Here is a 15,260-nt window from a genome sequence, read left to right on the forward strand (position 1 = left end):
TTTGACATTCTGTTTTCTAATTTGTTATAATTTTACTACTTCACCGTTCAACACGGTTGCCTGCTGACGTGACATGATGACGTGTCAGTTTGATTACGTGACATGCTGACATGTTAAAATTAAATTTTTTTCCACAAAAAACAATAAGTTTTTACTTTTTTTTTCAATTTTGACAGTGAATTTTATTTTGTTTTTCAATTTTGACACTATTGTTTTTGTTCCAAATCGAACATCATTTTTTCCAATTTTGTTCAATGTCCATCATTTCCATTTATTCCATTTAAAACAGTATAAATATTTTTTTATTACATTTTTAAACCAAATAAATACATTTTTTTCGTTTAAAACCTTTTTTTTTTTTTTTTTGCATAAATACAATGTTTTTTATTACCATTTTCCATTGAAACCATATAAATATTTTTTTATTACATTTTAAACCGTATAAAATATACTTTTTTTTTCATTTAAAAGTCATATTTTTATATAAATACAATATTTTTGTACATTCAAACCATAATGTTATATATAAATATGTTTTAATTATATAAAAGTTATATTCTACGTATTTTAGCTCTTCATTTTCAAAGAAAAGTTATGCTTAACTTTATACATACATATATATATATATATATATATATATATATATATATATATATATATATATATAAGAGAGAGAGAGAGAGAGAGAGAGAGAGAGAGAGCTACGTTCAAATGTGGATTGACATCTATTATATGGACGTGTAGATAATGCTATTCTGTGAGAATTACAAAGAAAATATGTTGTTTGATAATATGAATATGTTCAATCTTATATAATTATTTTAATTATTAAGAATTTTCACTAATTAAATCGTCTATAAGGTTATTATACATTTTTTTAAATTATTCTCATTCTGGCAGAATGTTATCAGGCTGTTTATTGAGTCGTATTCTGTAAGAATTAAAAAAAAAATGATGAATAAGAACAAAAATGAATTAGAATTGATGAGAATCCATTAAAATAACAATAGTTCTGTGAGATTGAACGTATTCATATTACTAAACAACATATTCTCTTAGTAATTTCATAAAATAGCATAATCCACACGTCCACATAATAGTTGTCCATCCGCATTATAACCTCTCTCTCTCTCTCTCTCTCTCTCTATATATATATATATATATATATATATATATATATATATATATATATATATATATATATATATATAATCTTAAAAAAATTCCTTAATTATAGTATATTTATTTGTTTGTGAATAGGGATGAGCATATGGACCGGGGAACCGGCCGGAACCGGTACCGGAACCGGAACCCGATAGAACCGGTCGGGCCGGGACCGGGACGTTATTTTTGTGGATTTTTAGAACCGGAAACCGGTAGGAACCGGAACCGATATAACCGGAACCGTATGATGCTATTTTTCGAGGACCGGTTCCAACATTTGAAGACACGACAAGAACCGGTAGGAACCGGGAACCGGTAGAACTGCCGGACCGGTTCGGTTCTTGATTTTGGCCGAAGCCGGTTCCCGGTTCCGGCCGGTTCGGTCCTTTTGTTCATCCCTATTTGTGAATGTACATACGCATATGTATAGCCTCATACATATATGTCAAATTATTAGTAGTTCAAGATCCTCTAAATTTAAGATATATTGTAATAGTTTATGTATAAGAATCCTTCATGGACATAGTGATTATATGTCTCTAGAATAAATTAATTTTCATTCAATAATTAAATGAATGGTCATTCAAGATTTAGTAATATTCAAGAGTCATACCATGAGATTCAAGATGTTCATAATAATATTATAAATATGAAATAAGATGAAAAAATTTCACAAGTTACAAATATGACCTCGGTGTCTTGAACAATTACACGTCTCAAAACCTCCAAACTCATTTTAAAATTGCGTAATTTAATGTAAAATACGGATTTTTTGTTATAATCAATACATATTTATTCATTATATTATGGTTTGAATGTAACAAAAACCCTTGTATTTATATAAGAATTTGGTTTTAAATAAAAAAAAATTATCTATACGGTTTAAAATGTAATAAAAGTATTTATATGGTTTCAAATGGAAAATGGTCTACATTGAATAAAATTGAAAAAAAATGATGTTCGATTTGAAAAAAAAAAGAATAGAATATCAAAATTGAAAAACAAAATAAAAAACTCAGTGTCAAAATTGAAAAAATAAAAATAAAAACTTAGTATCTTTTATAGGAAATGAATTTAATTTTGACATATCAGCATGACACGTTATCAAAATCGACATGTTATTATACCACCTTAACAGAAAACCGGATTTATCGGTATAATTGTAAAAAGTTAAAAAACAACATCAATTTTGAGAAAAAAAAACACAATATTAAATTAAAATTTTAGTGTACACTTAAGTGACTTTTGTATTATTTTTTATATTAAATTTATTGTATAAAAATAAAATAAAAACTATATTATCTAATAAAATCAAAATAAATAGTACTATTATATATAATAATCGCCATTGATTTTTTGATTTATAGGATGATTTAATTTGCAAAAGGAAAAAGGAAAAATTGATTATTTGATGGTTGTTTTTATTGAAGGAAGAGGGAGAGGGGGGACAAGAGCGTATCTTGAAAAAATCCTGAAAATTCGATTCAGTTGCATTTATAAAGTAATATAGCCAAACATATCCTTCTTTTATTATTAATTTCTCCCTAATTTCCTATTCTTCCTCCATTATTAAACAACTCATGTTTATACCAAGTTAAACACACTTCATTCTATCCAAAATACAACTTGGCTTTCGTTGTTTTCCCCTCTTTTCTGTCTCTTGCTTTTGCTTTGCTGTTCAAAAATCTTCTAGTTTGGCTTCCATTGATATGCTTTCTTTCTTTATTCAAAATCACAAATAAAAACACAGTGAATGTGCTAATGTTTGTCTCCTTCCTTCACGCCTGTGTTTTTCTTTAATATAATTAAATTTAGGGTTTCCAGTTTTCACAACAACTTCGATTTTTTAATTCGATTCAAACCCAAAGTTCCTTTGGAATTTGAGCTTTCTGTGCATCTTTTTAGGGCTGCAAACACAGCCATGCTTGTTCCCTTTGAGATGAATTTTTAACCCTTTGGGAATTCTTTCAAAATACCCTTTTTGGTGTTTCTGTTCCTTCTTCTTTTTCTCTCTCTAACTCACTGTCACTGTGTGAAACTCTCTGATGAATTTCTTGTCTTTGATTATTATTCTTTAGTGGGTTTTCTGGGGTTGTGTGTTTTCTTGACTAAATTCACACAAAACAATGTCGCAATTATTTTGTTTTAGAAAAAACTTTATAATAAATTACTGAAAAAGTTCTCTGTCCTTTGAAGAACAAAACTTTATATAAATCCTCATACCTTTCTTTCCAATTTTACCCTCATGTTTTCGATTCACTGAAAAAATGGGTTTGAAAATGCAAGGCCATGGCAATGGCCACCATCACTTGGTGGCTGTGAGTTTGAATGAACAGCAACTCGGAACCAAACGAAAGTACCGAACTTATTTTCCAAGAACAAATCAAGGAAAATACTTAGCATTATGGATTATTACTTTCGGTTTTGCAGCGATTTATGTTTATAGATGCATCGATGAAGGGCATCAAGAGAGAATTGAAGAAGGTTTAGTGAGTATGTGTGATCAAAGGGCAAGAATGTTGCAAGATCAGTTTAGTGTTAGTGTTAATCATGTTCATGCTCTTGCTGTTTTGGTTTCGACTTTTCATTATTACAAGAACCCTTCAGTAATTGATCAGGTTTGAATTTTTTTCCCCCTTTATATTTGTGTATTATGCTCTGCATTTTCACCTTTTATGTTTTGTATGTGTGATTTGTTTTTTGTATTTTTTTTTTTTCTTCTCGCACATTTTTGGGCAATTCAAGAAACAGAGTTATGATTAGGTATTCTTGATTTTGGAAAAAATTAATTTCTGGGTTTTCTTGATTTTACCTTTTTCTTGATTTTGAACGAAATTAATTTCTGGGTATTCTTGATTTTACCCTTTTCTCGATTCAATTTGAAGAATAATAATCATAATTCTTGATTGTGTGTTTTTCCTAATTTATTGATCTTGTTTACTGTGTTTTTAGCTAAATTAATGTGCATTGTTACAGATCCAACGCGGCTAATTCTTGTTTATAGCACTTGTTTTTCTTGAAACTTTTTAAATTCATGTCGAATTTGAAGGTGGAAAGTTAGTTCATTTACCTTCAAAAGTCAAAGGAAAATAGCGAACCTAATAAATAGTTAAATACTCAACTTGCCTTCCATCTTCGATCAGAAATTTGAACCTAAATTCATATGTTTGATAATGGATGCAGGAAACATTTGCGGAATATACAGCAAGAACAGCATTCGAGCGACCTCTATTAAGCGGTGTAGCGTATGCACAAAGGGTAATGAACTCCGAGAGAGAAGAATTCGAGAGTCAACATGGTGGGACAATAAGAACAATGGCGAATAAAGAACCTTCACCTCATCGTGACGAATATGCCCCCGTGATTTTCGCTCAACAAACTCTTTCGTATCTCAACTTGCTAGATATGATGTCCGGCGAGGTGAAAATTTCTCAATTTCTCAGTTTCATCAACTAATCCGATGAATTTTAAAAGCTTAAAACTGATAAACCCTAATTTGATCGCAGGAAGATCGAGAAAACATCTTGAGAGCTCGATCAACTGGCAAAGCAGTGCTCACAAGCCCTTTCAAACTCTTGGGTTCTCATCATCTCGGAGTCGTTTTAACCATTCCTGTTTACAAATCCAAACTCCCCCCAAATGCATCTGTTCGCGACCGAATTGAAGCTACAGCCGGGTACTAATTCTTCCTTATCCCATTATTCCATATCTCAGTTGTTAATTCGACGATGAGATTCAACGATTTTGTCTTCGAAAACAGATATCTCGGTGGAGCATTTGACGTGGAGTCTCTGGTTGAAAATCTCCTCGGACAACTCGCCGGAAACCAGGAAATCGTCGTGAAGGTATATGACGTCACCAACACGTCAGACCCTCTGATAATGTACGGACGTCAGACTGAAGAAGGTGACCAGTCACGTACACGTGTCAGTAAGCTAGACTTCGGTGATCCGTTTCGAAAGCACCAGATGACTTGCAGGTATCTTCATAAACCTCCGATCTCATGGACGGCGACCATCTCCGCCATTTTGGGTTACGTCATTGTTTTATTAGTCGGATACATGTTCTACACCGGCGCCATTCATATCGTTCAAGTTGAAGATGATTTTGATATCATGCAACAATTGAAAGTCCGAGCAGAAGCTGCCGATGTTGCTAAATCTCAGTTTCTCGCTACTGTTTCACACGAAATCAGAACCCCCATGAACGGAATCCTTGGTATGCGTCATTTTCGTTAATTTCCCCCCTTTTCTCTCCATCTTTTTGTTCGATTTTGTCTCTGATTTTCAATTGGGGTAACAGGAATGCTTGCGTTACTTCTTGATACGGATTTAAGTTCAACGCAAAGGGATTACGCTCAAACGGCTCAAGCTTGTGGACGAGCTTTGATTACTTTGATCAACGAAGTTCTTGATAGAGCCAAAATCGAAGCTGGGAAATTAGAACTTGAAGCAGTTCCTTTTGATCTCCGATCAATTTTAGATGATGTTCTCTCGTTGTTCTCAGAAAAATCCCGCCATAAAGGAATCGAGGTAAAATTTCTTAAAAATTGTTGATAAATTGATCTCAATTTCGTTTAATCAAAGTTATATCTGATTCTATTCTTCTTCATAACTTCTGGGAAATTGAAGCTCGCTGTTCTTGTATCCGATAAAGTTCCTCAAATTGTAATGGGGGATCCGGGAAGATTCAGACAAGTGATTACAAATCTCGTTGGGAATTCTGTTAAAGTAAGTAAATTTGGTGATTTTGATTTTGACTCGAATTATATAAAGAACGTTTTTCTTAAGTTCTTATAAGATGTAATTTTTTTGACAGTTTACGGAGCAAGGGCATATATTTGTTCAAGTTCATCTAGCTGAACATTCAAAAGCTGTTCTTGAATCAAAATCTGACACGTGTATGAATGGAAGATCTGATGGACAATTCAAAACATTAAGTGGTCGTGAAGCAGCAGATGATCGAAACACATGGGACAAATTCAAACACCTAATGTCTGATCAAGAATTCCCATTCCCACCTTCTCAAAACGTTTCTCTAATGGTTTCCGTTGAAGACACCGGAATCGGAATCCCATTACACGCACAAGACCTCGTTTTCATGCCATTCATGCAAGCCGACAGCTCCACATCTAGACACTACGGCGGAACCGGAATCGGATTAAGCATTTCCAAGTGTCTGGTGGAATTAATGGGCGGTCAAATAAACTTCATTTCACGCCCACAAATCGGTAGCACGTTTTCCTTCACTTGTGTCCTAAAACGATGTGAAAAAACCACAATCACCGATCCAAAAAGACCAAATTATGATGATCTCCCAACTTCATTCAAAGGTTTAAAAGCCACCGTGGTGGACAACAAACCGGTTCGCGCCGCGGTCACTCGATACCATTTGAAGCGGTTAGGCGTGTCGGTCGACGTCGTTAGCAACATCGGAATCGCTGTTTCCGATTCCGATTCCGGTCGTCGGCCAGATATGATTCTAGTTGAGAAAGACGTGTGGTTGGCCAACGGGAACGTGACAAAGTCGCCGAAGATGATTCTTTTGGCGACGAATATCACCGGAATGGAATTCGATAAGGCGAAGAACGCGGGGTTTTCGGATACTTTGATTATGAAACCGTTGAGGGCGAGTATGGTGGCGGCGTGTTTGCAACAAGTTTTGGGAACTGGAAAGAAGGTGGAACAAGGGAAAGTAATGGCAAATGGATCGGTTTATTTGAGGGGTTTGCTTTGTGGGAAGAAGATTTTAGTGGTTGATGATAATCGAGTGAATCGGAGAGTTGCAGCGGGAGCACTTAAGAAATTCGGGGCGGAAGTTGAGTGTGCGGATAGCGGGAAATCGGCTCTTGATTTGCTTAAAATACCGCATGGTTTTGACGCGTGTTTTATGGATATTCAAATGCCGGAAATGGACGGGTACGCATAAATACAAAGACCTTTCCTATAATTCTTTAAAATAAAATTTTAATAAAATGTAAAAAAATTGAAATAGTGTAGCACCTATTATGGTGTTATACTATTAATCAAACACTAAATATAGTGTTAAAAGTTTCATATTTAACTAAAACTAAAACACATAATTTGATTTTGGTTATAAATCATTGATCATAAAATTTTTAAAATTTTTGTACTAAAGGATACTAGTCAATTTGTTAAAACCTAAGAAATGTAAGAGTTGTTTTTGTAAACATCATAAAAGTTTGATAAAAGGGGAATATACCTAAAATAATTTTTTTGTTATTAAATATACCATAATGGGTTGAAGAGGATTTAGTGTTTACATTTATGTTAAGTTTTTGTCAAGGGTTGGAGATTATCTAAAACCAAATAATTTGTTATCCATTTATGTCATTAACCCTAACATGTGTACGACCAGATAAAACTGTGTCTAGCTGATGTGAGACTGACAGACTGTTTAACTAAATTACAGTTTTGAGGCTACGCGGCGGATCCGATCGATGGAAAGTCAAGCAAACGAGCAACAAACAAGCGGTACAATCGACGGTTCAACCACGGAATGGCATTTGCCGATTCTAGCCATGACCGCTGATGTCATCCATGCGACATTTGAAGAGTGCCAAAAAAGCGGAATGGATGGATACGTATCAAAACCATTTCAAGAAGAAAATCTCTATCAAGCAGTTGCAAAATTTTTCGAATCAAAACCCACCAAAGAGAGTTAAAAAAAAAAAAAAAAAAAAAAAAAAAAAAAAAAAAAAAAAAAAAACCTAAAAAATTGCCAGCAAATTTTGCATATTTGTTATATGCTGGCGTGTGGTGTCATGTGCATACCTATATGTACTACATTTGATGGTGTTTTGATGTGAACCGGTTAGTATAGTTTTGGTGAACCGGTTTTGTAACTTGTAACCCTAACAAAATATTCGGATCTAACTTTGATTTTTAGCTTCTTGACACGAGACAACACATACACTACTATCTCTATGTTGTGTTTGTATAGATGGGTTTTGGGAAGTGTGAGATTTGTTTGTATTGTTTTTGACTTGATATTCAGAAGCTATGACAAACACTTATTTGATGTTTGTATATTTTTGTGAAGATTGTACGAATGTTTATGCAGAAAGTACAACAGAGTAGGCTAACAAACGTGTGTACTTGAATTCAAACTTGTACCTTGAGGAGTAGGTGTGTTTGTACGTTTTTCTTAAATGGAGAAACCCCAAGAAAAGTTCACGGAAACAGAAACAAACATGCAAAATATATCCAGACAATGAAATCAAATCGCTAGAAAACGTACTTGATAAGTTGATATATCATATTACAACCAGGAAATTTGTAGTGTTTTAAGACAAATTGTCTTAGGGGTTGAGTGTTTTAATTTTTAAAAAGGTTTCAACCTATGTCTCTTTTTTTTTCATTCGAAATCTCATTATTTCATAACCAGTTAAAGCTACACTAAAGACGATTGATAAAGATTCTTAAATTCTAGACATTTTCTCTCGTGGGTTTGTTTTAAAATGCTGAATCTTGTGTATACAAGCTTTAAAGTTCCTGTTGTCAATATACTTCAAAAAAAAAAATAAAAATTCTTCAAGTGTCAAATCTTGACTTGATGCTGTGCTCCTTAATGTTTGAACCATATGGAGGAGGAACAGTATTCCTACTCTATACTTGATTGTACAAACACTATTGCTCTTTAAATGATCAGTATGCATGTGCAACAATATGGCGGTTTGACTGTTTTTCACTTTTCATATGTTCTTTTTGACATAAATTTGGGCTTCAAAGTTGAGAGTTACAACTTACAAGGGCTTGTGTTAAAAATGTAAATTGATTATTCCAAATTTTAGCATGGATAAGGTAAATGACTTTTTGGGTACTTTACACTTATAAGAAGATGAAATGTTACAAATTTAGTATGTAAATATTGAGGGTGTAATACAAAAATTAACATATGATTATGAAAATGTAGGGAAATGATATAACTATTATCTGTTTTCGGGAATGAGGACTGATTTTAAAATGGGACATTTCGGATTCTAATGATATAATATTCAATCTTTTGTTATTTGCATCAAACATCTATAAGAAAATCTTGCCACCCTTTAAATTTTACAAGTTTACTATTAGTATCATTTTTTTCATTAAATGACATAATTTCTATTTGCTATGTTTTTTTTAACTTCTTGTTTGATTTTAGTAAAAGCAAATAGTATTCTTCGAATTTATGATTTGCACTTGAATTATCATTCATATTTTTTTATCTGCGATCTTGGTAAAAAAAAGTCCGAAATTCAAAATTTGAAAAACGTCCACATTTTTTGTTAGAAAATTTATATTTGATTTGAATCATTTGATAATAGTCTGAAAAACATGGATTTAGTCCGAAACTTTAAATTTTGGATAGGACAGTCAATTTTAGAAAATGTATTAAAAGTTTGTTATAAGAGATAACTTCACATCTTTGATGGTTATCTTTTTATTATCCAAAATATTTATTTAATTGATAATAGAACCACATTGAAAGAGAGAAATTACAAAGTGTTCTTGATAGAAAAGATTAAGAACTACAAACAAGAAAAAGAAGAATAAATACTAGCTAAGAACCAAACCCTCATGGGCTAAAAGCTAAAGAATCCATAAACATGTTGGCTAATAATATATGTGCTAATATCCTCCCTCAAACTCACAATGTCACAACAATAATAATTGATAGTTTGTCATACAAAAAACGAAACCGAGATGCCGATAAAGCGTTCGTAAAAATATCCGCAAGTTGCAAGGTTGATGAAACAAACATAATCGATATGAATCTGAGTAGTTTGTGATGACGGGTGAAGTGACAATCAATCTCAATGTGCTTCATCTGCTCATGGAAAACATAATTTTTCATAATTTGTATCGCACTTTTGTTATTAAAATACAAGTGAGTAGGTAAAGAAATGTTAGTCCCCATATCTCCAAGAAGCCACCATAACCAGATAATCTCATATGTATTCACAACCATAGCATGATACTCAACCTCCATGGGAGATCTAGAGACAACATCATGTTTCTTGCTATTCCATGAAATGAGAGACTCTCCAAGAAACACACAAAATGTAATGGTGGATTTACTATCATGATGATCGCCATCCCAATCAGCATCGCTATAGGCACTTAAATCAAGAGAAAACGTCGAGGGAAACAAGAGGTTTGAACTGAGTGTCAGGAAGATATCTCAGAATATGGAATACAACTCCCCGATGAACAAAGGTAGGAGCATTAACAAACTGAATGAAAACATAAACAATATGAGCAATATTCAGACGAGTAACTGTGAGATAAACCAAACTTCCCACAATAGTCTCGTAAAGATGCGGTTCGGACAAAGGAACACCATCAGTAGGAAAGTATTGTGCATTGGTTTTAAGAGGAGTATATACAATCCGATTGTCAGAGAGTCCCGCCCACATAAAAAAGTAAGATATATATGTTCAAGGGCGGAGCTTAATAGGGGCAAGGGGGGCTGTGCCCCCCCCCCTGTTCACCGATTTTTATACATATTATATTTCCCCCCCCCCCCCCCCCCCCAAATCAAATGTTGAAGCTCCGTCCCTGTATATGTTTAGTCTGAGAAAGAAGATACCCTTTCTTAGACTGAGCTACCTCAATACCCAAGAAATAAAATCGCAAGCCCAAATCCTTCATAGCAAATCGATGAGCTAGATTATGCTTCAAAGACTTAATACCACCATGGTCATCACCGGTAATAATCATGCCATCCACATATAAGGAAAAAATAATTTGTCCTGCACTCATACATCTAATGAACATACCTGAATCATGATTGCTCTGGACAAATACAAGATATGTAATCACTATGGAAAATTTCTCAAACCAAGCACGAGGTGCTTGCTTGAGACCATACAAACATTTGCAAAGCCAATAAACATCACCCGGTTGGTGCTGAATTCCTGCAGGAGGAGACATATAAACTTCCTCATGGAGGTCATGATTCAAAAAAGCATTCTTGACATCCATTTAAAAGATCTTTCACTGTCGAACAGATGTAATCACAATCATAGTACAGACTATCGTCATCTTTGCCACTGGGGAAAATGTCTCCTCATAGTCACAACCATACTATTAAGAATACCCTTTTGCTACAAGTCTGGCTTTGTACTGCTCAACAGACCCATCGGATTTTGTTTTTATATTGTACACCCAATGACAACCAATCGTATGTTTCCGTGGAGGAAGGTAACCGAATCCCATGTATGATTTTGATAAAGAGCAGTGAGTTCCTTAGCCATAACATTCTGCCAAAGAAGATCTAATACAACTTCTCTATACGATTTAGGATAATACAGATGGTGGGTGCTTGCTATAAGTGAAGCAAATGATCCTGAGTATGTAGAGTAAGCAAAATTTGGAAGCTTGGTAGACTTGATAGGACGAGTGGACCTCCTGAGGGGCGGAGGAGGTGGAAATTCAATCTCAACAGTCAAAGGGGTGGATTCAGGAACAGTAAGAGTCGAGGAACTCTCTAAAGAAGTGGGTGTGTCATAAACTGGAGGATTACTCGGCATAGATGAATCTCGAGCCTCTATATCCTTATCAAAAGGATTAATATGAAAAAGATCTAACTTCATTACATTGTGGGTTGCAACACGAATCGAGTAAGGAATATGTTCCAAAAAGGTGATATGTCAGGAAACATATAACTTCTGACTCATAGGATCATAGCAACGATATCCTTTATGTCCAATACCATAACCTAAAAATAAACAAATAGCAGATTTTGGACCTAACTTGTTCCTCTCAACATGAGGACGAAGAACAAAACAAGTGCATCCAAAGACTCGTAGAGCTAAGTAGTCTAATAGGTGACTATATAGCTTCTCAAAAGAAGACATTCTTGAATTCAATGCAGTAGGGATACAATTAATCACATAAACAGAAATTAAGACTGATTTTCCCAAAAGGCACTAGGGTCCTGTGCAAACAAGAACAATGAGCAGAATGTCTCAACAATATGACGATGTTTTCATTCTGCCATAACATTTTGATGAGGAGTATTAGTACATGATGACTAATGTATCGTACCATCAGAAGCAAGTAACTAAGTAATATCATTAGAGGTATATATACCCCCTAATTCATACCTGAAGCACTTTATCACAGCTGAATGTTGAGTTTTAACAAGAGATCTAAAATTGTTGTAAATGCCAAGAAAATCATATCCGCGTTTCATAAGATAAACCTAGATATAGAGAGTATAATAATATATAAAAGATACATAATAGGTCGACCCACCCTTTGTGGATACTTTTACAGGACCCCATACATCAGAATGAATAATATCAAAAGGAGCAATAGAACAAGACATACTTTTACTCAAAGGTAAAGCATATAATTTTTCCAATTTGCAACCACTACAATCCGAAATATCACAAGTGTTCAAATTACCCAAAGCACCATTGGATGCTAGAAAATTCAAATGTGATACAAACACATGCCCAAACGTGAATGCCAAAGATAAAACTGAGACGACAAAGGACTCAAACAAAAAGAAGACAAATCAATGTTGGAGGTAGCAACAACAGATACTTTGATAACCTCCAAGACATAAAGTTCTCCCACCCCACGGTCGATCCCAATCACCTTCTAAGTGTGTTGGTGAGTGTGGTATGACACTCTATGGCGTAAGGAACCTCCCAATACCTAAACCAACATTTTCTTTGTCCCATAAAGTTGAATCCAACTTGATCCAACTGATTTTTCTATCACCATCACCACCGCCCTAGAAAAACCTAGATTTGAGCGACTCCAACAGGAACAAACTGTAAATTGAAGTTTAAACAAAGACATGAAATAAATACCCATGTTTCCAAGAATGGAGTTGATAAGAGTTAACCAACCACCTATGGAAAAAAGTCTCACTTTCCAAGAAGCTAATTTCTTCTGAATCTTTGAATAATAGTCTTCCAGCTCTCAATCCTCTTCATATTAAAACTAACGACAACCCAATATAAGATAAGGGAGTCATGGCTGCTCCACACTCCATTACCAAGGTAAGATCCGTGACCTCATCCATCAAACAACCAACCCCAAAAAGCGATTACTTTTGAAGATTTATCTTTAATCACGACACCAATAGAAAACAATGACAAGACTCTGAATATTACCTTCATCCCAATGTCTCGTCAATATAGCATCGTTCGTATAAAAAAGGAAGGATACACTAAATCCATCTTTACCCACCCCATACCTCTGAAAAAACCATAAACAATCACTTCCTCCATCGCAACATGTAATCATTCGATAACAATAATAAATAAGAACGGAGATAAAAGGTCTCCTTGTCTTAGCCTATGTTGTGCTTGTAGGATTAATTCTGGTCCAATCATTTTAGTTATTTTAAGAAAATAATTAATGCATATTAAATGTTGAATGTTTAATTAATGTTCATTATATCTTTAACATGTAATATGATTTAATTAATTTCTTAAAATAACTAAAATGATTGGTCCAGAATCAATCCTACATGCACACAATAGATAGTTAGAACATAATAACCTAACCATATATATATATATATATATATATATATATATATATATATATATATATATATATAAGGAAATGTTTCGTACACAAAAAAAAATTATTCATACACAAAAATTTATGATTTATAGAGTTGTATAATACAATATTTTAATAAACAAATCGTTGTATATAAAAAAATTATTATATACTAATTAGTTCCCTTTCAATTATATGGACTATTTGGTTCTTATTTTAGTAACTAGATCAGACCCAAGTTTTAAAAAAAAAAAAAAAATTTAAGTTTTGTACAAACCAATCTAAAAATACAAAATCCGGAGTATATAATCTATTTTAATTTTAAATTTTACAACCGGATAATTCGATTCTATATTTATACTAAAGAAGCCAAAAAATTAAAGGGTGTTTTTTCTAGTTATAATATTTTTTTAATGCCACATCATTAATTTACATGTCACATAAGTCAATTCTTCTTTTTAAGACACGGGAATATGCTAAACCCATTATATTTGGTTATGATGCATTTTCTAAAAAATCTAATGCTTTTGTGAAACTATAAAAAAAATTATTTGAAAGCTTAAACTAAAAAAAGATTATTACATAGAAATGGGAAGACAACATGATGAAGGAGTCTATTACGTCCTTTGGGGCCTCGAACCACCAAAACCCTTTCACTATTTAACTGAAACCCAAAACCCCACCAATAACAATAAAATTCTCCTTTTCCATATTCTCATACGCCATACGTTTTTACCATCACGCATCATCATTCCAAAATTGATTAATAATAATAAGTAAATGCTACATGGGCAGACCTATATTGGGGCAGTTTGGGCAGCTGCCCTACAATATTTTTTTTTAATTAAAATTTGTTTTTTTCAATAATTTAATTTGGTCTTTATTTTTTTCAAAGAAGGTTTAAATTTGTTTTGAGCCTTTAAATTTTTGACATGTTTATTAAACTTTTTTTTGCCCCTTTTTCGAAAATTTTCTAAGTCCACCCCTCCTATAATAGTAGTCTTAGAGACCAAGAATTCACACAATGTAGTTCTAAAAACATAGCAACATGAACAACTTACTTCCTCTACTTTTCAGCGATTATATGTTTCCATATAATAAAAGTTATGGTTGCTTCTTATCTTTCTTCAAATGGAATGATGATGCTAATGTTGAATTCAGGGAATTGAAGACAACAATGACAAACACTCTTGTCTTAAAGTATCCTTTTACATCCAATAGCTTTTTTAGAAAGTCACATGGTACAAAACACTGTCCACATGTGAGAGGGGAATTATTACTCTCGTTGATGAAATTTATAAACATAAATATTATCTTTTAAGAAAGACTTTCACTATTAAGAGTTAAGGCAAATCATCAATCCATAAAGTATACGTTGGAGCAAAAAGAATGTAATTCCACTAACCGTTTCTGGTTTTGGTTTGTTTTTTCAGTTAAAAAGTTCATTTCTAATGTAAACTCATTAGGTTACAAATATAGCATAGAATATTAAAAGGGGACATAAAATTGGTGGCAGAAGTATTATCTATTATGAGTATTAAATCCGTAGTATGCACTCCAAATATA

The 15,260-nt window shown here is 33.3% G+C and overlaps 1 protein-coding gene across 1 annotated transcript; it reads left to right on the forward strand.

Annotated features, from left to right (window-relative positions):
• The first annotated feature begins 2,714 nt into the window (after window positions 1–2,714).
• On the forward strand, window positions 2,715–8,213 carry LOC145069871 (histidine kinase CRE1-like). Its single transcript, XM_079016816.1, has 8 exons — window positions 2,715–3,782; window positions 4,348–4,584; window positions 4,671–4,840; window positions 4,925–5,382; window positions 5,467–5,696; window positions 5,796–5,894; window positions 5,983–7,082; window positions 7,597–8,213. The coding sequence occupies exons 1-8, from the start codon at window positions 3,432–3,434 to the stop codon at window positions 7,847–7,849; spliced, it is 2,898 nt and encodes a 965-aa protein (XP_078872942.1). The 5' UTR covers window positions 2,715–3,431; the 3' UTR covers window positions 7,850–8,213.
• Window positions 8,214–15,260: the final 7,047 nt, after the last annotated feature.

The sequence above is a fragment of the Lactuca serriola genome, chromosome 8, assembly GCF_051521515.1.
Source record: "Lactuca serriola cultivar US96UC23 chromosome 8, Lser_US96UC23_V15, whole genome shotgun sequence".
NCBI classification, from domain to species: domain Eukaryota; kingdom Viridiplantae; phylum Streptophyta; class Magnoliopsida; order Asterales; family Asteraceae; genus Lactuca; species Lactuca serriola.